This window comes from Phyllobates terribilis, unplaced genomic scaffold, assembly GCF_046119375.1.
Source record: "Phyllobates terribilis strain yellow unplaced genomic scaffold, ASM4611937v1 Scaffold_3__8_contigs__length_932513732, whole genome shotgun sequence".
Classification (NCBI taxonomy): domain Eukaryota; kingdom Metazoa; phylum Chordata; class Amphibia; order Anura; family Dendrobatidae; genus Phyllobates; species Phyllobates terribilis.
Window position 1 is genome coordinate 906037513 of NW_027362763.1, and position 25562 is coordinate 906063074.

General features: G+C 40.9%; 1 protein-coding gene across 1 annotated transcript in view; it reads right to left on the reverse strand.

Annotated features, from left to right (window-relative positions):
- BUB1 (BUB1 mitotic checkpoint serine/threonine kinase) overlaps window positions 1–25562 on the reverse strand; it is a 98022-nt gene that overhangs the window by 31952 nt on the left and 40508 nt on the right. Inside the window, exons 5-15 of the mRNA XM_073672761.1 lie at window positions 23449–23642; window positions 20593–20732; window positions 13985–14346; window positions 13843–13889; window positions 13583–13714; window positions 11286–11402; window positions 10338–10443; window positions 10131–10203; window positions 7179–7359; window positions 952–1042; window positions 595–854 (exon numbers count right to left, since the gene is read on the reverse strand). Of these exons, the coding sequence (XP_073528862.1) occupies window positions 595–854; window positions 952–1042; window positions 7179–7359; window positions 10131–10203; window positions 10338–10443; window positions 11286–11402; window positions 13583–13714; window positions 13843–13889; window positions 13985–14346; window positions 20593–20732; window positions 23449–23642 (1703 nt within the window). The remainder of the gene's footprint in view (window positions 1–594; window positions 855–951; window positions 1043–7178; window positions 7360–10130; window positions 10204–10337; window positions 10444–11285; window positions 11403–13582; window positions 13715–13842; window positions 13890–13984; window positions 14347–20592; window positions 20733–23448; window positions 23643–25562) is intronic.

Here is a 25562-nt window from a genome sequence, read left to right on the forward strand (position 1 = left end):
GTCAGAGGGTGCAAAGGGGGTTTCCAGGACCACACACCAATAACCAGATTGAAATCTTAGCAAAATTCAAGTTTAGATTCGCCAGTCCAGAATCTTGCTGCGTTGCATAGGAGAGCTGTGACGAGCTATGTCCCATTTTCCATAAAAATACCCAAGTATACTCATAAGATTAGTATACCTCCCACACATGAAGATATCCAAATGTGGAGGAATCAGGGTGCGAGAATGACTGAGACCTCTACATTGGGAGGTGAAGGTCAATTTGTACTACTCCCTTAAGCCACATTAAAACAAAAGGGGCAACAGTATATCTGATAAGTTGAGAGATCCCATTTTTTTGGGACTTTCACTTATCCAGATAATGGAAGTTACCTGCTCAATTAATATCACAGGGAAAACCTATAGATATTTATGTACAAAACAGAGGTTCTAAATATAAGAGCAGCAAATATACCTGGGGACTGGAAAGCATGACATCTCAGGCCGCATGTGGCCCAAGGCTGTCCACCCCTGGCCTAAAGCATGATATTTAGGTTTAGTTTATTAAAGGATGTTTGCTGACTATAATATACTACAGATGCATTACACACATACCTGATTTTTGAATGGACAGTTCAGGCTCTTCAACATCATCACATACAGCGAATGGCTGAGTTGTTATACCCCAAGGGTCTAACAAGTTTGCTGCACAAGAAGATGAAGGGGAGAGCTCCAGACAGCCCTTGGCAGAATATATGCTCTGCGATTCCTCACAACACAGTGCAGTAACCTGTGGGGTGACCGTAGTACATGAGGAAGGTGGCGGAGCCCTGCCTGCCAGCCGAAATCTTCCAGGACTGCGTTCTTGAATAGGGCTATCGAGAAAGAACAAAAAACATAGGTTACGTCAAGTCACATATTATCATGTATTTACATACAGGTTACTTTTCATATATAAATTGTATTTTATACCTTAGTTTCCTCTTTTTGTATGCCTGTGCAGTTTTGTCCTCAGAATCGTCTAAACCCATGTTACACTCATCATCCAGTGTCGCTACATTTTCTAAAGAAGGTGAAAAACATGTTTTAGCAGAAATTACAAGTCCCCCAATATTCTAATCGTTTCTTCTTAAAATTATTCCAAAATACATCAGAGAAGCATTTTCCCAATTTTTTTAATTTCTTAGAAAAGTGAAAGTAGCAAGTTGCTTTAACAGATGTACATCAGTCTGTGCATTTTTGAGAAGTCAATTGAACCCCTACATGACATTTATTTTGGGGTTTGTTTTGGTTTTTTTTAGTGTTCATTTATTCCTCCCCATATTCCAGGAACTATAACTTTTCTGTCATAGACCTATCCGTATGAGGGCTTGATTTTTATAGGAGATGAATTGTAGTTTTGAATCCTATTAATCATTTTACCATACAATGTAAAAAATAAAGGCAAAACCTCCCTCCCTTCCCATGCAACTCCACCATTGTTCATTTTGGTTTGTTTTTTTTCATTGCTGGCAGTATGACTTTGGGTCAGCATCATCATGACAATTCCAAATTTGTAAGGTTGTTTTTTTTTTTATTATTATTATTTTATTTTAGCGTTGGAAAAAATTAATTCAGAGTTTTCCATGCGGTCCAATGCAAGTCAATGGCAGCGAAAACGCCGCACTTCCGCAAAATAATTGGTAGTGCTGCGGATTTTTCCACAATGATAATCCGCAGCGGAAATTTCCGCACCATGTGCACAGAACATGCGGTTTATCCCTGGGGAACATGGAAGACCTTCTACCAAGCGTTTTTTTTAAGCGTTTCTGCGGCGGAATTGCCGCTGCGGAAATGCTTAAAAAACGCATAGTGGGCACACAGCCTAAAAGTACAAGGATCTGGTATCTCTGCGTCCAGAACTGCTACCCAATCTACAAAACTGTAGCTATTTAAGTTGTACAATGAAAGGGGGGGGGGGGGGGGGAGGGTTTCACTTTTTTTCCTTCCAATTTGCATTCATTCCTGTAAAGCACCTGAAAGATTAATAAACTTTCTGAATGCGGTTTTGCATACTTTGAGGTCTGCAGCTTTTAAAATGTGGTCCCTAAAAGATATTTGGTAAATTTATTTGAAAAATGAAAATGATAAATTACCTACCGGTAATTTGATCTTCCTGAAACCCATGACAGCACCTAAGAGAGTAGGATCTGCCCCCATCACTGGGCAGAAAGTCAAGAGCACAAATAAAAAGACAACTACTACTTCCTCCTTCAATGTGGTTTCCAAGAAGTCAAGCAAGTCACCCAAATTCTAATCTTTATTTATACATTCGCTTAAGATCATTCTGCTTTGTGAGAAGAGAAGATTGAGAACCACCAACAACCATAAGCCAGGAGGGGGGAATAAATAGGGTGCGGTCATGGATTTCAGCAAAATCAAAGTTAGCGGTAAGTAATTAGCATTTTTCCCCTCACCCGTGACAGCACACCTAAGAGACAATGACCAAGGAAACCTGTGACAGGGAATGAGCAACCCTTTAGGATCTTGCACCTGAAGAAAGATCCCACGAATATCATAGTTCAATGGATGCTTCAGGTAGAATAATATAAAAGTTATAGATATCAAGATAGTATCTGTCGATTTGGAGCTCGAACAAAAGGATAAAAAGGAATTTCTTTATTTCTTTTTACTAGTTACAGCAACTTTTTTTCTTCCAAGAGGGTCTATATTTATAGCCTTCACTTACATGTATGGTTGGTTATCTTCCTCGGATTTAAAACACCACTCCAGCAATTTTTTTTTCCCAGTGCTGGAGTGGCGCTTTAAATCTAAATTTAAGTCATATACTCACCCTCCAGAAGCATATTCAGTTTTTTCAGTGGCACTTTGGTCCTTCCGCACCATCTTGTGACCATAGCTTCTGACTGGCCGGAAATCAGAAGCTATTTCACATGCTCTATACAAGTCCGAGAGCCAGAACAAGGCCAGAATGAGGCTTGCAGACTTGTATTGAAAAGTGACCTCCGCACAGCTCCAAGAAACACTGGAGATGAAAGCAGGTCACTTTTCGCTGGAAACTGACAGGACATACGCTGGAAATGTATGAAGGCAGCGGCTGGTGAGTAGCAGACGAGGGGCAGGGGACTTCTATTTAAATCACCATTCCAGTGGTGCAATTAAAAAAAAAATAAAATGCTGCAGTGGTGCTTGAATTTAGATATTCTGGACTTGTTAAATCACCAGTCCAACAACTTAAAGAAGTTGTGCACTACTTTAGATTAATCCCCCAATATATCCCCCCGGCACCCCTAAGCCTTTTTGTTAAATACCTTACGTTGCTTTTTCTGCCTGTGAGCGGTGCTATTGGTGGCCACTCACAGGCATCATGTGACCCCACGCTGACGAAACGACAAGTGAGGCGTGACTCAGCGCTGGGGTCCCCACGGTGGCTGCGGGGCTGTGGCTGGGGTTACCCCCCACGTCACACCCTGAATCCACCGCACACTTTCCCAAAGAATGGGGAGAGGCAGAACGCGCGGTGGCTGCCGGGTGTGACGCGGGGGGTAACCCCGCCCACAGCCTGGCATCCACCTGGAACCTGGAAGAAAAAGACCCACAGCTGCTGCTAGTACTTGTCGTGACATCAGCGGCGGCTGCAGCCGGGGGTCACGTGAGGCCTGTGAGCAGCCAGTGATAGAGCAGCTCACAGGCATTATCTGCAAAGGAAGGTATTTACAAAAAAGGCTTAGGGGCCCTGGGAGGGGGGATACTCTAAAGTAGTGGACAACCCCTTTAAGTACTGTATTTTTCGCTTTATAAGACGCACTTTTTTTCCCCCAGCTTTGGGGGGAAAATGGTGCATCATACAAAGCGAAATCACCTGTCTGCGGTGGAGCGGGGTCCTGGAGATGCTGCAGAGGCAGGACGGGGTGTTTGGAGGCAGCTACAGGCCCCATGCTGTCTGCCAAGTTCTGTCGGAGAGGTTCAGCGGTGTGGGGGCTCCACCGACATTTTGTGGCAGCCGGAGTCCTGCATCTTCCATACTGTCCTATGTGGTGGAATCCGGGAAAATGGTCACCGGAGGCGGCGCATGCTCAGACTGAGATCTCGGGAGACGAGAATGCAGTTTGTGGGGAATATTTTTTCAGAACAATTTGGGAAAGTTACGAAATGTCCTATAAATGTCTGTCCTATTCCTGGTCTAAGGGTCTAGACTTTTAGCTGAGATGAATCTGTACTACAGTAAATTTATAAGTTAAACATGAGCCATGTATTAGGGAGTCGGAGTTGGTGACATGGAAATTGAGGGGTCGGAGGTTTGGCTTACCGACTCAGTCCACAGCCCTGCTAGCAACTGCTTAAAATATTATGTAACATCAAACCCAATACGTTTTACATTATCCACTGAATTAAGGCCCCCCACGACTAAGATCTAGACCATAAGAAACCCTTCTAGTGTCAATTATCACTTAATGGCTCAAAATATCTACCCAACTCTATGCTATCAAATGGTTACCGCATCCTAGCCAAGTACTAAAAGCTGATACAACTAGAACGGGCAAGACAAAACAAAAAAAAATCTGCGCTATCTACTATATAATAGTCTTATCCCATCTGTCTGTCCGTCCAGGAAATCCCGCGTCACTGATTGGCCGCGGCCGGACCAATCAGCGACGCGGGATTTCAGAACAAGATGGCAGCCGTTAGGGGCTCATCTGCCGCACGGAGGTCAGCGGCGATGCAGCCGGGAGATGACCGGCGCTAGCCGGTCATCTCCCGGCTGCTCGCAGTAGAAGTACCCGCACAGGCAGCGCCGCTCCCCGGTCCTCACTAACACTGTTCGCTGATTGGTCACGGCCTAGCCGCTGATCTCCCGACGGTAGCCGCATGGAGGTCAGTGGCGATGCAGCCGGGACATCTCCCGGCTTCTCGCAGCGGAAGTACCCGCACACGCAGCGCACACGGTTCGCTGATTGGTCGCGGCCGCGACCAATCAGCGATATTGGCGCCAAATTTAAACACCGCTCTGCTGATTGCGCCCGGTCGGCTGCATACATATTCTAGAATACCCGATGCGTTAGAATCAGGCCACCATCTAGTTCAGTATATAAGGAGAGCCATGGTCAAAAATTCATTTAGGGGTGATAGAATTTATCCAATTCTCTATAATGGCATCAATGCCACAGTTTAAATGGATGCCAATCATACAACCCAACTATAAAGACTTAGTTGAAACCAGTTAAATGCATAACAGATTAGATTAAGCAAAGACACTAAGAAACCAAGTGATAACCCTTCACCTCTATGATACACTTTTTCCACATGAGTAAGCAACTCGCTCATAAAGATATAGATCTCACATGCTATTGGTCAGAGCTCAGATGGTCTTAAACCAATGTATTAGAATCAGTCCCCTCAACCATTTACCTTATGGACATATCTTGTTCTTGAGCAATAGTCAGAACGGTCTTGCCTCAATGGAAAGGCATTCATCTAGAAAAGCAAAGATGTTCCTCCTTCACCACAGGAGTGTGACAGGTAAGGGGATATTTTAACTCATCCAACGATTCCTCCCCTTATAGGTTTATTGCAGAGTTACCGTTTTAATCACTCTAAAAACGCACTGACTGGATGCTTAACCAACTCACCACTATGTTCAATCTAACAGAATACTTTGTGTATAATGGTTCCACTTTCAGTCTTCAACCAGAAGGATACAATGGCCTTGGAATTTCACCAGATCCAATATAACCATGTCTGTCATGCAACTCCAATTAGGAGGAGGATAGACATGTTGCTGATTTATCAGCCCCATACTGGAGAGTCCAGCTTGCACCTCCATTGGGAGTGCAGACAGGTATAGTGCGCCCGACTTGGCACAATGAAGTTCATCTTACCACTTCATACCAGGAGGGTAAATTGGGGCAATTGATGGTTTATCATCCCCCATACCAGTGATTCCAACTCGCACTAAATGAGAAACTCAAAGCTACACGCCACACCAAACGAGAAACATCAGGCTGCAAGACATGTGAGAATCACAAGGTGCACGGAAACACAAGACCGCAGGCCGGACATCAAACATAAGTAGATACTGAAGCATTAAATCTAGATTTGCCCAAACTGATATTAGCATTTAAGCGCTCAAGGAAGTGGGATTTGCCTTTTTATTTTGTGCTCTTGGCTTCCTGTCCAGTGATGGGGGCGGATCCCACTCGCTCAGGGGCTGTCATGGCTGAGGGGAAAACGGATGCTAAACTTGTAACCTTAACATAGTTTCTAAAATTATGCTGTTGATGTTAAGTAGACATGTGGTACATATAATGCATTAACTATTGTGTGGTTTGACTTGGGCAGGAAGGTGAAAACAGGCTTTGGCGGTAATGGGTTAGTGTCTATTAAATTCTAAATAAAAAAAAATAAAAAAAAAAATCGCCCTCCTTTTCCCCCCCATTAAGTTTAAAATATTAAAGTTAAAAAGAAAAAAAAAAAGAGAAAAATAGTCCACCTAGTGTACTTGAAACTGCGATCGTCTGATTGCTTGCTCTATAGACAACTGCATTGGCTTATGGCTTGGATTCACATGCATATCAACATAGCAGCCATGGAAGCTTTCCGCTGGCCCCAGAAAGGTGTGCTCCAGGGACTGCGCTCCTTAAAGATTGACAGCAGTGTTTAATGGGTTAACAGCATCCATTGTTGATCAGCTCCAAATCAATGTTCCATGCAGATGCCAGTTTTATAGCACAGTTGACATCTGCTGGGCATGGTGCAGGCTCAGGCTCCTGAGCATGCCTCTTACAGCCACACCTGGTGTATTATATTCAATACATTGGAAAGGGGTGGTCCAGCTCTAGTGTTCTTTATATATATGGCACATGTGATAAGTACAGCCAATTATTGGAATTCGTAGGGTCAGTGTACACGATGTCAATGCGGCTGCAATGTAGACAGGCATCGATCCTGGAGTGGTGGGAATTTACCAAAAGAGCTTTAGCTAGACAATGCTGCAGGCAGATTAGGAAGGAGACAAACACCGTCCATAACGTTCAATACCACGTAATGTGCCAACATAAATGCCCTCTAATGTGTGTATTCAAATGTAAGTGGTATTATAGGTAAAAACAGTCCTCTGGAAAACCATCACAACAAGTGCATGTTACAGCATATCAATAAAGGTAGCTGCATAGTAAGTGGAAAGAGGTTATCACTTCTACCTTTGTCTTGTAAAACCTTCCAAGTAAGCTCAGGCTGTTTGCTGCTGGCAGGAGTTGATGCAAGTCGAGCTGCAAGTGAAAAGTCACTTGTACTGTTTGGACAGGGAGCCAGTGTTTTGTTACACTGTGCAGACGATATGGTACAATCCTTTACCAGTGATTCAGCCAACCTTAATTCATCCTATGAAAGGACAAAAAAAAAAAAAGGAATACACGTTTTTGCAAGAAATTTTGATGGCCTACTTTTCCTACAATTACTCTATTCCAGACCGGGTGATTGCTTTTTCCTCCCTCTTTTAAGAGCCATAGCTTATTTTTCTATCGTAATAGGGCTTGTGTTTGAGGGACAAGTTGCAGAGTTCAAAAGGCACCATTTATTTTTAATAATTTGTTATATTGGAAAAAGGAAAAATATTAAGAAAAACACCAAAAAGCAAACTCCACAATTGCTTTTTTTTTTTTTTTTGGGGGGGGGGGTTATTTTTACAACTTATTTGATATTGCTGCAGTCACACTGTCTTGAAGAATCATGTTCACAACTCGTTTTTATTACATTAATACATTCAATACAAATAAAACAAGACAACTGCTTGTCAGGTGTTAAATTTCAGTTTGCAGTCACTCCATGTGACTACAGACTTGTAAATCCTCTGGTCGCGCACTGCGAGGGTTCTCCGATGCCGGGAACGGCAGTCATGTGAGCTCATACTCCCGTCCACATTCCGGCTGGGCCGTTTCCGGCCTAGCTCAATGCACTCGCTCAGTACAGAGTGACTGCAGATTTAAGACCGGACAACCCCTTTAACATTGTTGTTTTGTTTTTCATTGGAGTGGGGGTGGGGGAGTTGGCATTTATTGATACCATTTTGGAACAGATAGCAAGTTTTGATTGCATAATTCATGGGGTTACAGCATCAATAAAGCCACAGTTCTGACATTTCGATTTCTTTTCTTAGGACGGCATTTACCGATCGGGTTAATTAATTTTATATCTTAATATAATACAGTAACAGTAAGACAATGTGTATTTTTGGATTCGTTACCTTATGTTTAATGTGGAGGAGGAAAGGGTGATGGGGCGATTTGATACTTTATTAGGGGACGTGAACCTAAGGTCGCCCGATCATTTGTGCTATATACTGCAATACCACAGTAGTGCAGTATATAGTAAATCAAGGACTCCTGTGAACTCCAGTCATAGGTTAACTGCAATGGCCTATTCTTCTAGTCAAATCGTAGCTGCATATCACAGCCATTATCTGACAGGTCAGTCTGAAGTAATAGCACATATGTCGGGAAGGAGTTAAAGGAACAGAATTAAAAGCCCATGTTTCTAGAGATCCGGTTATAACAGATCATTACAATCTATGTGCTCAAAGCATGAGATAAGCAACTGCAGCCAAGTCCACTCCTTGCCATACCAAGTAATGTGTATAGTTACCCAAGGATTTAAGATTTGGGGCGTGCGCTAGAACAGCTGCATAACAAGATGGATTTAGTAGCTCCAATAGACCCCTATAACAAAAAGCATCCATGTAGCTACATGGTTAGCTGATAGATGCATGGATAGGGTTATCCATCACAAGCCCAAACACACGTTCAGGACCCCAATCAGAAAGCGCAATAGCACCCACTTTAGGTTTCACTAAGAGCATCTTACAGAAAGCAGACTGTCCTGGGAACACACTGGGCCAGATTCATTAAGACTGGCGTTTTATATTTTACTTTATTTAATAAGGGTTGTGTAGGAATAAGATGAGCCAAATTCATTAAGAGGTGCTCTTAATGAATTTGATGCATTTTTTAGTTATATGCACCTCATCAGAATTGTTACTTTACTCAGGAACTGGAGTAACATTCCTGCTGTAAGAAATGAATTGGACAAGTGGGCATAGCCACGCTACATCCCCTCCCATTTTGGTAGAGTTTGAGATTAGAGTGAAAACATCAAAACTCACTAAATTTTGTTAAAAAAGGAACGCTGCAACAGTTTTTTGGTTATGTTTTTATAGTTTTATTCTTTGGTCAATTATATATATTATATATATGACCTGAAAGCACGATTCTCCAGGTCAATTTGGTTTTAACCATGTTCCAAGATCCATAAATGCCTTTAGACTCCACTGATTGAGCTATGCGAGAACCTTTAGGTTCATATGACGTTTTGATCCCTTAATTGTTTGAAAAAAAAACAACAACACAATTCTGGTGTTTATATATTTTTTTTCTCTCTTTACTGCGTGAGTGCACGGGTTAATTCTATATTTTGTTTTACCAGATGACATTGCAGTATGTAGTGAACATCTTTGTATCCTGTGAAACTCAGCCTGTAGCTGAACTTACCAGGGGCACCAAGATGGCAGCAACAGGATCCTTTGGCAGCCCCCCGACTGTCATAGTAACTATTGATGCCCTGAGATGCAGTTGCAGCATGTCAATGGATGGAAGGCTGAACCAGCTCCAATTAAACTCAGCTGTTAGAGATTGACAGCCGCATATAAATGGTCAACAGCAGCGATTGGAGCCCGACAAGAGCAGCAGCTTTATGATTGGTAGGATTGGACCTCTAGGATTGCCCTTTGCAGGTTGAACTTAGGAAAAGATGCAGTGCTGAATCAGCTCTGCGCATCCCTTAGTCTCAGGATGGTGGGATTTAAAGAATTTGGACCACTACCTATTAAATAGAGATGGCATTTCTTAGTGATATGCCACAACTATGCATCTATTCATCTGATAAATGACCTTCTAAGTTTGGTAATTGTAAGACTATGTTCACATGCAGAGTTTTTGCAGCTTTGTTATGCAAATTAAAAGCTGCTTTTTACACTGCCAGCATAAATTACAAGATTCCAGAAATCTCAAAAGCTTTTTTCTTTCCTGACTGAATTTGAGAACAGCAGTGCTTTTGAAATCAGAATGACAACTATGGTAAGAAATGACGCAAAGCATTACATAGTAAGGAGCAGGCTTGAGAACAGAACACTCTCCAAACGTTCTGGATTCTGCTGCTTTCACATGAGTAGTGCTGAAAAAGAGAAAATGGGTATAAGCGTAATGAGAGAACAGGAAGAGAGGAAAGACAGACTTGTTATTTTTTCATATTGATCAGTCTAGTGAATATTTAAAAATATAAATCATTTTTGTGATCTCACAACTGACCTGTTTCTTTTAGCTGCATCATCTTCAAAGATACAAAAGGTAGAAGGCAATGAAGCAGCAGCACTGTGCAATCCCAGGACACGTCCTCCGGTTGAGTTTATATCGACTGTAAAAATCATTGATTATATTAAGAATAAATAAAGAACTTCTTCATTTTACCAAAATGACAAGAGGCTGAAGAGAACATATGCTAATTTAATCTCCATACAAGTGGCTTTAGCTTGATCATAGGTGCCCAACCTGCAAGTCACATTTGGCTTGCAGGCCCATGAAGGCTTGTGGCCGTCTGATCTACATAGTAGTTTGCTAACAACCAAGCTGGCAGCTTACAGATGGTGACTTCTGGAAGTAGCCTTGTACAGGAGAGCAGATCTGGATGTACATATATTGGATGTGGCGGTAATAGGATAACACTGCCAGTTACAGGGCCAATGGAAGCTGGATGTGATAGTGTGGAGGAAGTGCTTTGTATGAAAAATATCAAATGGAAGGAAAGTGGTAAATCGTAGATGTAGGTATACTGATTATATGGCAGAATGGTAGGAAAGCTTTGGCTATCAATATACCAGTAATAGGGGGCTTTGGGCGTCACTATTGGGGAGCTCAGGATGTGGCTCATTATCATCTCAGAGCTAAATGTGGCTCCTAAATTAAGAAAGGTTTGAGACCAGTGCTTTTTAGAATTGGATAAGGAGGACTTGATATTCAATAATTATATTAATGCTGAAATTCACCACTTAGAATGTAAGCCCACAAGGGCAGGCCCCTTCCCTCTGTACCAGTCTATCATTGTTAGTTTATTTACTGTAAGTGATATTTGGTATTTGGAGAATAAATAATACAATTATGTGGGAAGTGCAGGATGCCATGATGTGCAGACTTGCACTGTAGAATTTTTATTAAATTATACAGGCTACTGTTAGTCTTAGTAGTGGTCATAAAACTTACTGTCATTTCGACACAATGCCTCAATATCTGGCTTTGTTGGATCAGTAGCTTCACACTGATAGTCATCCTCTGCATCATCAGGTACAGTGGAAGTCTGGAAGATGTCCATTATGAAACCTGCGGTTAAATGCTCAGATTATACACTTCCGTCATTTACAAATTTCATTATTTTTGAAAGAAAAGCACGTGTTTTTCAATGAAGCTAACATTAAATGAATCAGAAATACACTTTATACATTGTTAATGTGGTAAATGACTATTCTAGCTGCAAAGGTCTTGTTTTTATTGCAATATCCACATAGGTGTATAGAGGCCCATTTCCAACAACCACCACTCCAGTGTTTTAATGGTACATTGTGTTTGCTAACTGTGTAAGAAGGCTAATGGATGTTTAGAAAACCCTTACACAAGTATGTTAGCCCAGCTGAAAACGGTTTGGCTGATTTGAGAAGCTATAAAATTGACCTTCCTTTGAGCTAGTTGAGAATCTGGAGCATTACATTTGTTTGTTCAATGAAACTCTCAAAATGGCTAGAAAAAGAGAACTTTCATGTGAAACTCGACAGTCTATTCTTGTTCTTAGAAATGAAGGCTATTCCATGCGGGAAATTGCCAAGAAACTGAAGATATCCTACAACAGTGTGTACTACTCCCTTCAGAGGAGAGCACAAACAGGCTCTAACCAGAGTAGGAAGAGAAGTGGGAGGCCTCGCTGCACAACTGAGCAACAAGACAAGTACATTAGAGTCTCTAGTTTGAGAAATTGACGCCTCACAGCTCCTCAACTGGCAGCTTCATTAAATAGTACACGCAAAACGCCAGTGTCAACATCTACAGTGAAGAGGCGACTCCGGGATGCTGGCCTTCAGGGCAAAGTGGCAAAGAAAAAGCCATATCTGAGACTGGCTAATAAAAGGAAAAGATTAATATGGGCAAAAGAACACAGACATTGGACAGAGGAAGATTGGAAAAAAGTTTTATGGACAGACGAATCAAAGTTTGAGGTGTTTGGATCACACAGAAGAACATTTGTGAGATGCTGAATAACTGAAAAGATGCTGGAAGAGTGCCTGATGCCATCTGTCAAGCATCTTGGAGGTAATGTGATGGTCTGGGGTTGCGTTGGTGCTGGTAAAGTGGGAGATTTGTACAAGGTAAATGGGATTTTGAATAAGGAAGGCTATCACTCCATTTTGCAACGCCATGCCATACCCTGTGGACAGCGCTTGATTGGAGCCAATTTCATCCTACAACAGGACAATGACCCAAAGCACACCTCCAAATTATGCATGAACTATTTAGGGAAGAAGCAGGCAGCTCGTATTCTATCTGTAATGGAGTGGCCAGCGCAGTCACCAGATCTCAACCCCATTGAGCTGTTGTGGGAGCAGCTTGACTGTATGGTACGCAAAAAGTGCCCATCAAGCCAATCCAACTTGTGGGAGGGGCTTCAGGAAGCATGGGGGAAATCTCTCAAGATTACCTCAGCAAATTAACAACTAGAATGCCAAAGGTCTGCAATGCTGGAATTGTTGCAAAGGGAGCATTCTGTGACGAAAGCAACGTTTGAAGGAGAAAATTATTCTAATAAAAATCATTATTTATAACCTTGTCAATGTCTGGACTATATTTTCTAACCATTTTGCAACTTATTTGATAAATAAAAGTATGAGTCTTCATGGGAAACAAAGTTTTCTGGGTGACCCCAAACTTTTGAACGGTAGTGTATAAAGATAAGAAAATGGAGTGCGAGGCTGTCCTGTTTATAGAGTAATGAGAAGGGCAAAGGATTTAGGAATGAACTGTTGAGAATCCCAGAATTTTTTTTTTTTTTACGTAAAATTGCATATTACTATTCTTAAACAGGCATTTCTGTTAACACCTTTTAAAGGGCCTAAAGGCATAAATTGCTTAAAAACAATAAAGTCAGCCTGACTGCCGTGCCAGCACCACATCTCCATTACTTTTTCGTTTTAGCATATCTGCAGCAATAACATAACAGCACTGTGCAGGCATCAATAGATTCAGCGATCATGCAGAGGAAGACGGCATCAGACTGACGTGCCATTGCTTGGCTGCAGTGGGCAAGTGCAGTAGTAGATGTTATGCGATCACTGCAGCCATGGCCCTGATCAGCAGACTGAGCAAGGTTAGTGGTACAATTTATTTTTTTTTCCCCCGGAAGTCCAGACTCTTGGCTCATTGATGTGTTAAAATTGGAAACTCCCATGTTTGCAAGCAATTTAAAGAGATAAATATGAAAGTCAATCTGGCTCTTCTCAGTAACACTTTCTTACCCAGTGCTTCCTTCGTGTTAACAGTGGGAGATGGAAGGACTTTGGATGGAGTTGCTTGCACAAATCCTAGTGATGTATTAGGCGTGACATGTGATGTATTTGCCAAACCAGACAAATTTCCCATTATAGTATCTACAAAATAAAAATGATTATATTATATTCTGTAAAACAAAGATGAATAGGAGTATTAAAGAAAACAGAATTGAACTTTTGCACAAAGATGATAAATGAATGAAGTTGAGTACAGAGACAAAACTTACTTTCTCTCCCTCCAGGTTGTAATTTTAGGATACTATAATTGGGACCCCTTTGAAAATAAAAATAAATAAATAATGACCATCAACATTAGAAATAAAGGGAGAGTCCATCTTTCTTAATAATGTAATGAACAGATGAACTTACAAAGGTTTTGGTGAGCCAGGAATAGATGACCTCTCTAGAAGTGCAGTGGGCTTGATGAACATGCCATCAGCCAATGCTTCAGGCGCAGCCTGTTGGGATCCAGGATCAGGTCCTTGCAGTACGGAGCAGACCTCCTGCTCTGGAGCAGAAAGCATTGATTGCTGGGGTCCAGCACAAGCAGTGTTGGTTTGATCATCATTCAAGGAAATTCCAAGAGATGGTGAGGTCTGTGGCAAGGGAGGCGCAGCTCTCTCAGTGGAAGTTGCTGAAATGGAAGCTTGATGCAAGCTGGAGTCACCAAGTATTGGAAGATCTAAATCTGGACCCAACGATGCCACCAATCCAGGATGTGCAGTAACAGGCTGCATTTTAATGTAACAAAGTAGTGCATGTTAGGAAAAAAAACTACAATTACAGTTTATACTAAAATCTGCTTAAATCTCAAATAAATTATGCCATGGTGTTCTACTAATGTGCCAGATTATTTTTATCCCAACCAATTATCAGCTAGCTTGATGAAGGCCCCACGGCTCAGTGGTCCCGAGTGCCCTGTTCTCGCTTACATGACCTTGATAAGTAGTCTGAATGGAGCCTAGGAGTCTATGGGGCAAACGGACCCTCTTTAACCATATAGTCATCACCTTTCCTGTAGCAGTAGAGGTAAAACCTCCTTAAGTTTACATTTTCATATGACACTTCATACTTTGGTTAGAAGAAAAAAAAATTGTGCAGAAATTGTATTACTATGCAACCAATAATTATAAAATATAGTAGTCATTCTGATTTCTCAACTGCCCAGGAAAGGTTAGCATTTCAGATACAGTACTGCGCATAGTAAGAATGCCTTAACCCCTTCATGACAGCTAATTTTGACTTTACTGACCAAGCCAAATTATTGAAGTCTGACCAGTGTCACTTTAGGAGTTAATAACTTTGGAACGCAGCAATGTATCCCAGTGATTCTGAGATTGTTTGTTTCGAGATATATTGCACTTCACGTTAGTGGTAAATTTTGGTCGATATTTTCATAAATATACGCAAATCATTGAAATTGACTTTTTGAAAGAGTTGCAATTATCAAACGTTAAATTTTTATGCCCTTAACACTTTGCGCCAGAGCCTGTTTTTGCCTTCGTGACCGGGCCAATTTTTTCAATTCTGACCACTGTCACTTTATGAGGTAATTACTCTGGAACGCTTCAACGGATCCCCCTGATTCTGAGAATGTTTTTTCGTGACATATTGTACTTCATGATAGTGGTAAAATTTCTTTGATATCACTTGCGTTTATTTGTGAAAAAATCAGAAATTTGGCGAAAATTTTGAAAATTTTGCAATTTTCAAACTTTGAATTTTCATGCCCTTAAATCAGAGAGATATGTCACACAAAATAGTTAATAAATAACATTTCCCACATGTCTACTTTACATCAGCACAATTTTGGAACCAAAATTTTTTTTTGTTAGGAAGCTATAAGGGTTAAAATTTGACCAGCGATTTCTCATTTTTACAACAAAATTTACAAAAACATTTTTTTAGGGACCACATCTTATTTGAAGTGACTTTGAGGGGCCTTTATGACAGAAAATACCTAAAAGTGATACCATTCTAAAAACTTCACCCCTCAAGGTGCTCAAAACCACATTCAAGAACTTTATTAACCCTTCAGGTGCTTCACAGGAATTTTTGGAATGTGGAAGAAAACAATGAACATTTAACTTTTTTTCACAAAACTGCTACTTTAACCTCAAATGTTTAATTTTCACAAGGGTAGCCAGAAAAAATGGACCCCCAAAATGTGTTGTTCAATTTCTCCTGAGCCCCCTGATACCCCATATGTGGTGCAAAGCCACTGTTTGGGTGCATGGCATGGCTCGGAAGGTAAGGAGCGCCATTTGACTTTTGGAATGGAAATTTGGCTGGAATCGATAGCGGACGCCATGTTGCATTTGGAGAGCCCCTGAGGTGTCTAAACAGAGGAAACTCCCAACAAGTGACCCCATTTTGGAAATGACACCCCTCTGGGAATTCATCTATGGGTTTAGTGACCATTTTAACTCAATGGATGATTTCCAGAAACAAGCACGCAATGGAAGGTTTAGATTCTGGAGAACCCCCCCCTGGAAATGAAGTGAGCTCTACTCGAATGTGTCATTCACTAAATGAACCAAATGTGTGAATGGCAAATTGGGATACATTTTTACAGTTTAAAAACGTGGTTCTGTGTGGAAGATTTTAAAGCAGTCAGTGACGCATAAGGCTGGCAATGATGGGCATTGTGGGCAATAGTAGCGGGTATCACGCCTCATTCCTCTCTTAGTACATACCTGACATCTTTTCTGGGGGTTCCTTCTTGTTTCCGTTGCTGGAATAAGTGCAATAAAATGTCGCTCAGTGAGTCTTTTCACATCCTCAGATTCTAATGGATGAGCGGGGCTAACACTTTGAAAGACAAGATTTTCAATTACCTTTTCTTGATAATCAAGAAAAGGATCTGAATTTCCTGCTTTTTTGTACAACACAAAAGAATTGTATGTGGCCACCTGAAACAAATAAATAACCAACTTTTTATACCAGGTATAGGACTTTCTTGATACCTGGTATGGCTGTAGAACCTGGTCTGCAAGGTCCACACCCCCCATGTGTTTGTTGTAGTCAATGACTGACACAGGTTTTTGCTTCGGAGTGGTGGATCCTAGTTCTACAATGGCCCTTGTGGCATCTGTGTGGATCGAGCCGAGGACAAAAATATCCCTCTTATCCCTATATTTCAGGGCAAGCAGCTCTCCGTTGCGTACAGCCCCTGACTGCCCCTTTTGGAACTTTTGGTTGACCAATGGCTGTGGAAACCCCTGACGGTTTTTACGAATGGTCCCACAAGCCCCGATGTTGTGTTCAACCAGACTTTTAAATAGGGGTATGCTGGTGTAATAATTGTCCACATATAGATTGTAGCCTTTTTGAAAAAATGGACTTATCAGCTCCCAAACAATTTTTCCAGATGTCCTCAGATAAGTAGGGCATCCTGGTGGGTTTAGTTGGCTATCTTTTCCCTCGTATATGCGAAAAGCGGATGTGTATCCGGTTGAACTTTCGCACATTTTATAGATCTTTATTCCAAACCTTGCCCTTTTAGATGGGATAAATTGCTTGAGGTGCAGTCTTCCTTTGAATTTTACAAGGGACTCATCTATAGAAATATTTTGTGTTGGGGTGTAGAGCCTTCAGAATTTTTCTGACAAATTTTCAATGATGGGTCTAATTTTATATAACCTGTCATGTTCTGGGGCATTTCTAGGCAGGCATTGACTATTGTCGTTAAAATGCCAAAACCGCATGAGCATTTCATAACGGGTCCTAGGAAGAACGACTGAAAACATAGTGATGGCTTGAACAGGGTGGTTGGACCAGTAGGATCGAATGCTCGGTTTTTTAACAAGCCCCATGGCAAATGTAAGTCCTAAAAATTTTTTTATTTCCGGGACATTAGTTGGTGTCCATAAATTTGCCCTAGCATAGTAACATCGGGGATTCTGGCTTATGAATTGGGATGCATATAAATTTGTTTGCACGACAATATGCTCTAGCAAGCTGTCTGTAAAAAAACAAATTAAAAAAATGAATTGGTCCAAAATCTTCCACCTCCACATTTATACCAGGAATGGCATTGAAATCAGGGCTGAATGGAGCAGCCGAATCCGAAGCCTCCCATCTGGGAAATGCTAGATCATGTGGCAAAGCCCCTTGTACACTGGCGTGCGCCAATTCACTAGTAGCAGGGACAGCGCTTGTACTGGGCAGTGTTCCCTGATTTGGAGACGTTTCTCCAGTAGCGCTATTTGCCCCTATTGCTGTACTGGTCCTTGGGCTTGAGGATGGAACAGAATCACTGCTCATTTCTGAGCTCTCAGTGTCGCCGCTACTAAAGCCCTCAAAATCCACATCTCCATCTGAGATTGCACTGTCATCACTATCAGAACATAGCAGGGCATACACCTCCTCTGCGGTATAAGTCTGACGGGCCATTTTATTTTTATATTTTTTGACTGGACTGAACGGACCGATCTGACAGGACTGACCGATCTGACAGGACTGACCGATCTGACAGGACTGACCGATCTGACAGGACTGACCGATCTGACAGGACTGACCGATCTGACAGACTCACTAACCCTAACCTTACTTTCTTTTTGATATTTTTTTTTCACTTTTACTGTGGCAAGGCTGACAGCTCTTGTCACACTGTTTCTCCTCTGCTCTCTCACGGAGATCGGAGGAGAAACAGTGTATTTATCAGCCAGATCGCCCGGGAAAGTTTGTTGCTAAAACAAACTTCCCTGGTGATTTCTCTGATTGGCTGGTGTGACGCTGACATCATCGAGACCTGAGCCAATCAGGTCTCGATGATGTCAGAGGTCACAGCACCGGGATCCCCGCCGCTGCTGAGGTATGTGGGGGGTCCCGATCGCCGACCTCCGGCTTTCACTATCTTTTAAATGCCGCGATCGCTATGGATCGCGGCATCTAGAAGATAGGAACAGGTTAACATCATGGGGACCTGATTGGATCACTCTGAACCGGTACCGCAGCGCTAGCAGGACCCTGGGGGTCCTGAGCGCTGCGGGACCACCCACCGTTTTTAAACGTCGGCGCTGCACAGAGCCCAGCAAGCGCCGACGTTTATGTACAGTGGGCGGTCGGGAACCGGTTAAATCATCAGAGAGTTTTAATCACACAAAAGAATAAACTAATATTTCCCATATGTCTACTTTACAACTGCATCATATTTTAAAACTTTTTTTTTGTTAGGAAGTTAGAAGGGTTCAAAGTTAATTAGCAATTTCTCATTTTTTTTCAACAATTTACAAAACCACTTTTTTTTTTTTTTTTTTTTTTTTAGGGACCACATTACATTTAAAGTGACTTTGGGGGCCTATATGACAGAATGGTGTCACTTAGGCATTTTCTAAAAAACTGAATCCCACAAAACCACATTCAACAGGGTCATTAACCCTTCAGGTGCTTCACAGGAATTAATGCAATGTGGAATGAAAAAAAAAAGCGAACATTTTACTTTTTTTTTTCTCTCCACAAAAATTTTACTTTGGCCCCAATATTTTTACTTTCACAAGGGTATCAGCACAGAAAATGAAACCCAAAGTTTGTTGTGCAATTGCTATCAAGTATGCTGATACCCTATATATGGGGGGAAACTACTATTTGGGCGTACAGCAGGGCTGGGAAGGGAAGCGGCACGGCTTGACTTTTTGAACACAAAAATGGCTGGAGCAGAGAGCAGACGCCATATTGCATTTATAGAGCCCTTGATGTGCCTAAACCGTGGAAACCCCCTACAAGTAACCCCATTTTGGAAACTAGACCCCTCAAGGAATCTATCTAGATGTGAGGTGAGCACCTTGAAACCACAGGTGCTTCACGCAAGTTAATAACGTTAAACTGTGAAAGTGAAAAAATAAATTTCTCCCGCAAAAATGCTGGTTTAGTCCCAAATTTGTCATTTTCACATGAAATATTTAGTGATTTAATATACATGTAAACAACTTTTGGTCAGTCATCTTTATGCTTCATACAATGCCATAAGAGATGAATAATGATGGTGTAGATTACTGATAATTGCCAAGCTTGAAATTCTTATGGACCTCTGGTTATTGTGTGCTAGGCTCAGCGCCATGCAACTTATTTAACAACCAGCTGGACCACTGATATTTAGTTAGCACATAAGCATTATTTGTATTAAATGGTCAATGGCTAGTCAGAACACACACAATTTTTTTTGCATTGCAAAACATGCATCAAACTGAAAAGTAAATACTGCCATTTTTGAGCATTTATGTACTATAGATTAAGCACTATATTTCCTTGCTTTTCAAGCAAGTCATTCCATCTATCTGTTCATGCTGAGAAGTATGGATCTCTCTCTTTGCTATCCACTAGCCGAAGACAACCATTTAGCAACTATACCATTAGTTTATGTTTACTTGCATCAGCATTATTCAATGTTTATAAGCTCTAGTCCTGATTTTAATGGTGTTTTAAATAGGATTCTGTAATAATGTATGTTTTTATAACCCACTGGTGTCACTTCTCATTGTTGTCAGGGAGAAAACAAATACCTGGTGAGTCAGTTTAAATACTTAAAGTGCTGGTTATACCTTAAGGTGTATTATACAGCAAATGAAAATGTGATATAAAAAAGTATTAAAGGTGGGAAAAAAAAAAAAAAAAAAACACAGCTCAATACTGTCAAATGACCAGGCGGTTCCAGAGCACAGAAAAGTCTTTGCTTGAACGCAGTAAGCATCAGCTTTTTCTTTTTAAGATGTGCAAAAACGCTTCGCTTTAGTCAAAAACACAACTAACTTAATTAAAACTTGTACTGTAGACAAATCAAACAAGTAATCTGCACCAAAATATGCTGCAAAAACAAACATTTCATGGAGTTTTCCCTGCTGAACAAAAAGATGGTCAAAAGTAGACACTTTCATATAAAATGTGAAAAGTATAAAGGTTGCAATAATATTAACAAGATGAAAGAAGGCAATAAGAGGTGACAATTCAGACTAGTAGTAAATACCAACTATTCTCACCAATTTATTCTGGTCTAGAGATGTCCGACTTGTGGATTCTTGAACATTTAGCAAATGGTTTAGCTGTTCCATCTTTTGTTTAAGCATTTGTTCATGGAGGACAGCTTCTTCTTTAGCCTTCATGTATTTCTTTTCTTCCTCTGATAATGAAAACATGAAAATTTAATTAAAACTGGCAAGTTACCACCTTACACATGCCAAGGAAACAAAACACTTATATGCAGTTATGTCTAAATATACAGTACAGACCAAAAATTTGGACACACCTTCTCATTTAAAGATTTTTCTGTATTTTCATGACTTAGCAAATTGTACATTCACACTGAAGGCATCAAAACTATGAATTAACACATGTGGAATTTTATACTTAACAAAAAAGTGTGAAACAACTGAAAATATGTCTTATATTCTAGGTTCTTCAAAGTAGCCATCTTTTGCTTTGATGACTGCTTTGCACACTCTTGGCATTCTCTTGATGAGCTTCAAGAGGTAGTCACCGGAAATGGTCTTCCAACAATCTTGAAGGAGTTCCCAGAGATGCTTAGCACTTGTTGGCCCTTTTGCCTTCACTCTGCGGTCCAGCTCACCCCAAACCATCTCGATTGGGTTCAGGTCTGGTGACTGTGGAGGCCAGGTCATCTGGCGTAGCACCCCATCACTCGCCTTCTTGGTCAAATAGCCCTTACACAGCCTGGAGGTGTGTTTGGGGTCATTGTCCTGTTGAAAAATAAATGATGGTCCAACTAAACACAAACCGGATGGAATAGCATGCCGCTGCAAGATGCTGTGGTAGCCATGCTGGTTCAGTATGCCTTCAATTTTGAATAAATCCCCAACAGCGTCACCAGAAAAAGCACCCCCACACCATCACACCTCCTCCTCCATGCTTCACGGTGGGAACCAGGCATGTAGAGTCCATCCGTTCACCTTTTCTGCGTCGCACAAAGACACGGTGGTTGGAACCAAAGATCTCAAATTTGGACTCATCAGACCAAAGCACAGATTTCCACTGGTCTAATGTCCATTCCTTGTGTTCTTTAGCCCAAACAAGTCTCTTCTGCTTGTTGCCTGTCCTTAGCAGTGGTTTCCTAGCAGCTATTTTACCATGAAGGCCTGCTGCACAAAGTCTCCTCTTAACAGTTGTTGAAGAGATGTGTCTGCTGCTAGAACTCTGTGTGTCATTGACCTGGTCTCTAATCTGAGCTGCTGTTAACCTGTGATTTCTGAGGCTGGTGACTCGGATAAACTTATCCTGAGAAGCAGAGGTGACTCTTGGTCTACCTTTCCTGGGGCGGTCCTCATGTGAGCCAGTTTCTTTGTAGCACTTGATGGTTTTTGCAAATGCACTTGGGGACACTTTCAAAGTTTTCCCAATTTTTCGGACTGACTGACCTACATTTCTTAAAGTAATGATGGCCACTCGTTTTTCTTTACTTAGAATTTGTATTATGGCAAGAAAAAAGCAGCTAACAGTCTATTCAGTAGGACTTTCAGCTGTGTATCCACCGGACTTCTGCACAACACAACTGATGGTCCCAACCCCATTTATAAGGCAAGAAATCCCACTTATTAATCCTGACAGGGCACACCTGTGAAGTGAAAACCATTTCCGGTGACTACCTCTTGAAGCTCATCAAGAGAATGCCAAGAGTGTGCAAAGCAGTCCTCAAAGCAAAAGGTGGCTACTTTGAAGAACCTAGAATATAAGACATATTTTCAGTTGTTTCACACTTTTTTGTTAAGTATATAATTCCACGTGTGTTAATTCATAGTTTTGATGCCTTCAGTGTGAATGTACAATTTTCATAGTCATGAAAATACAGAAAAATCTTTAAATGAGAAGGTGTGTCCAAACTTTTGGTCTGTACTGTATATGCAGATCTCTTATGTTGTGAAAAGGGATCAGGAATTATTATTAAAGGAATTGTTCACTACTATAATATTGATGACCCATCTTTACCATGGGTCATCAGTATCAGATCGGTGAGGGTCCAACAACACTCCAACTAAATCAGCTGTTACCAGCACCAGATGGAAATGCCGTACAGCATGGCTGTCACACTATTCATTGGCCGCTGTCAGGTACAAGATCTTAGCTCTGAAAACAAAATATACCGACAAAAAGGGCACAAGTGGACACAGAATTTTAAGCCTAAATCCTCATGTGATATTGAAAGACTGACAGATCACAGCACCCATATCCTTAGTGATGATTACCTAGATCTTTCTACACAAACCCAAGAAATAGAAAAAATACTCTAGTGACCATACACCACGCTTATATGCTCTTCCCTGACAAGGGGTACTTTTTACATGCAGACACTTTACAATTGGTGTAATATCCAGGATTGTATTATATTCCATTTGTAATATTTGATTTTGTACGCAATTATTCAGGCTGCACACAAGACCCAACAATGTGGTGAGAATGCCACAGAGCATAAAAGGAAAACATATTCGGGCTATGTTCACACACGTTGTATTTTTATCTGCTGATAACTTTTCTCTGGCAGGAAAACCACTGTATTAAAAAAAAAAAGCAGGTTTTGTTGCGTTTTTTTGACCCCCCATTACTTACTATGGGTGAAAAAACGCAGCAAATATGTAGGTGCATTTTCTGCTGCAGAAACTCTGAAAGAAGTGCCATGCTCTATTTTCCAAACACACAAGCAAGGCAGAAAATACGCAGCAAACAAAAAGCAACATGTAAACAGAGAATTCTGGTTTCTCAGACTTTGCTGGTACTGCTAGACGCAGCTGAAAATATACATAAAAATCTGCTCCAAAATAAGCAGCAAAACACAACGTGTGTGAAAGCCTTAGAAGCAATTGAAATGTTTAATGAACTCAGATTACCCCACTGTTGCATCTTCTTCCGGTGCTCATGTTTCTTTTTGTAGACAATTGCTCTAAATTCTTCTAGCGACATCTCAGAATCCTTACAGACAAGCTTGTCCTTACAGTACATGGAAACTTGCGGCATTTCTATAACAGATGGATCACGTGGCGGAATTACCATTTCAGACTTGGAAATAATGGTTTCATACTTCCTGTTCCAGGACAAAAAAAAAATTAAGAACATTATAATTATACCTTTTTAGAGTCCATCCCATATATAAGGTATTTTTTTTTTTAAGTAACGTTTTATTGATTTTCTAAAAACAAACTACAGAATGGAAAGCAGGATATCATTGCTAATACATTTAAACCCCCGACTCTCACCCCCTCCCCGCCCAAGCATACTCCTCTAAAACTGGTCACACACGACCAGAGCATACAATGATAAATGCAATACAGACTGCAAATTGGGCGATAATCTCATTAAGTATTTTAATTCCTCGAGTAGTGGCAGCTATTCATCTCATTGTATAACATATAAATTATCTATAGAAACAGTTTGAAAACCCCATAACAATAAAATTAAAGAGTCTAAAAATTATGTCTCTCCCAAGGGGACCACAGTTTATCAAAGTAGGCAATTCTATTTCTTTTAATATATACTAATTTTTCAGTTAAAATAAGGGATTCAATATATTTAATGTATTCTCTACAAGATGGCGGCTTCTCCAAAATCCATTTCCTGGAAAAAACCATCCTGGCCGCAAACAGACGGGCAAAAGCAATTTTCCCCACCTCGCCTACACTCAACTCATCCACGTATCCCAGAATACAATTCAGAGGGTCTCTAGGCACTATACATTCATACGTTAGTTCTAGAAGGTTGAGGACCACAATCCAAAGTGAGTATAGTTGTGGAAGGACCAAAGCAGGTGTAAAATTCAAGGATTTTATCAAGGGGTATAGTGAACATTTTGAACCCAGAGGTACGACACAGAATTTGATAACATTAGGTCATCATATTGAATAAGTTGTCATTAGTCTTGAGCGCAAGTGCTCGCTACTTGAGTTTGCATCGGGTACTCAGGTATGCACCATGTATCGCGGATGCTCGAGTCCCCGCCCGCATGTTTCACGGTTATTAGACACCCAAAAAAAAAACATGCGGGGATCGCTCGTGCATGGCAGGCAATCCCCGTGAGTTTTTTTAGCTGTGAAGCATATGGGGTGGAGACTCGAGCATGTCACTCGAGCACCCGCGATACTCAATGCATACCCGAGCACCCGATGCAAACTCAAGTAGCGAGCACTTGCGCTCAACACTAGCTGCCATATCGTTTTTTTTTTTTTTTTTTTTTTACTTTTGAAAAAAAAAAAAAAACCAACCCTAACCCCAGCGTTTATTTTTTACGCCGTTCCTCGTGTGGTATAAGTGATTAGACGACTTTATTCTTCGGGTCGGTGCGACTACAGAGATACCAGAATCATATCGGGTTTTTATGACTGACAGCTGTCACAAACTAAAAGACACATTTTGTAAAATCTAGTTTTTGCATCGCCATATTTTGAGAGCTATAATTTTTCCATATTTTGGCCGACAGAGTCATGTGGCGGCTTGTTTTTTGCGGGATGAGTTGACGTTTTTATTGGTGCCATTTTCAGGCATGTGACTTTTTTTGATCGCTTTCTATTGCGGTTTTTGGGAGGCAGAATAAACAAAACCAACAATTCAGGAACTTTTTAATTTTTTTATTCTGCTCCGCAGATAAGGTAGCTTTATTCTTCGGGTCAGTACGTTTACAGCGGTACATTTATATCGCTTTTCTATGTTTTGGCGCTTTTACACAATAAAAGCTATTTTATAGAAAAAAAATATTTTTTTGCATCGCTTCATTCTGAGAGCTATAACTTCTTTATTTTTCGGCTGATGGAGCTGTATGGCAGCTTATTTTTTGCGGGACAAGATGACGTTTTCAGCAGTACTATTTTTATTTATATTCGTCTTTTTGATCGCCTCTTATTCCATTTTTTGTTTGGCGGTATGATGATAAAGCATTGTTTTTTGCTTTTTTTATTTTTTATTTTTACCGTGTTCACTGAAGGGGTTAACTAGTGGGACAATTTTATAGGTC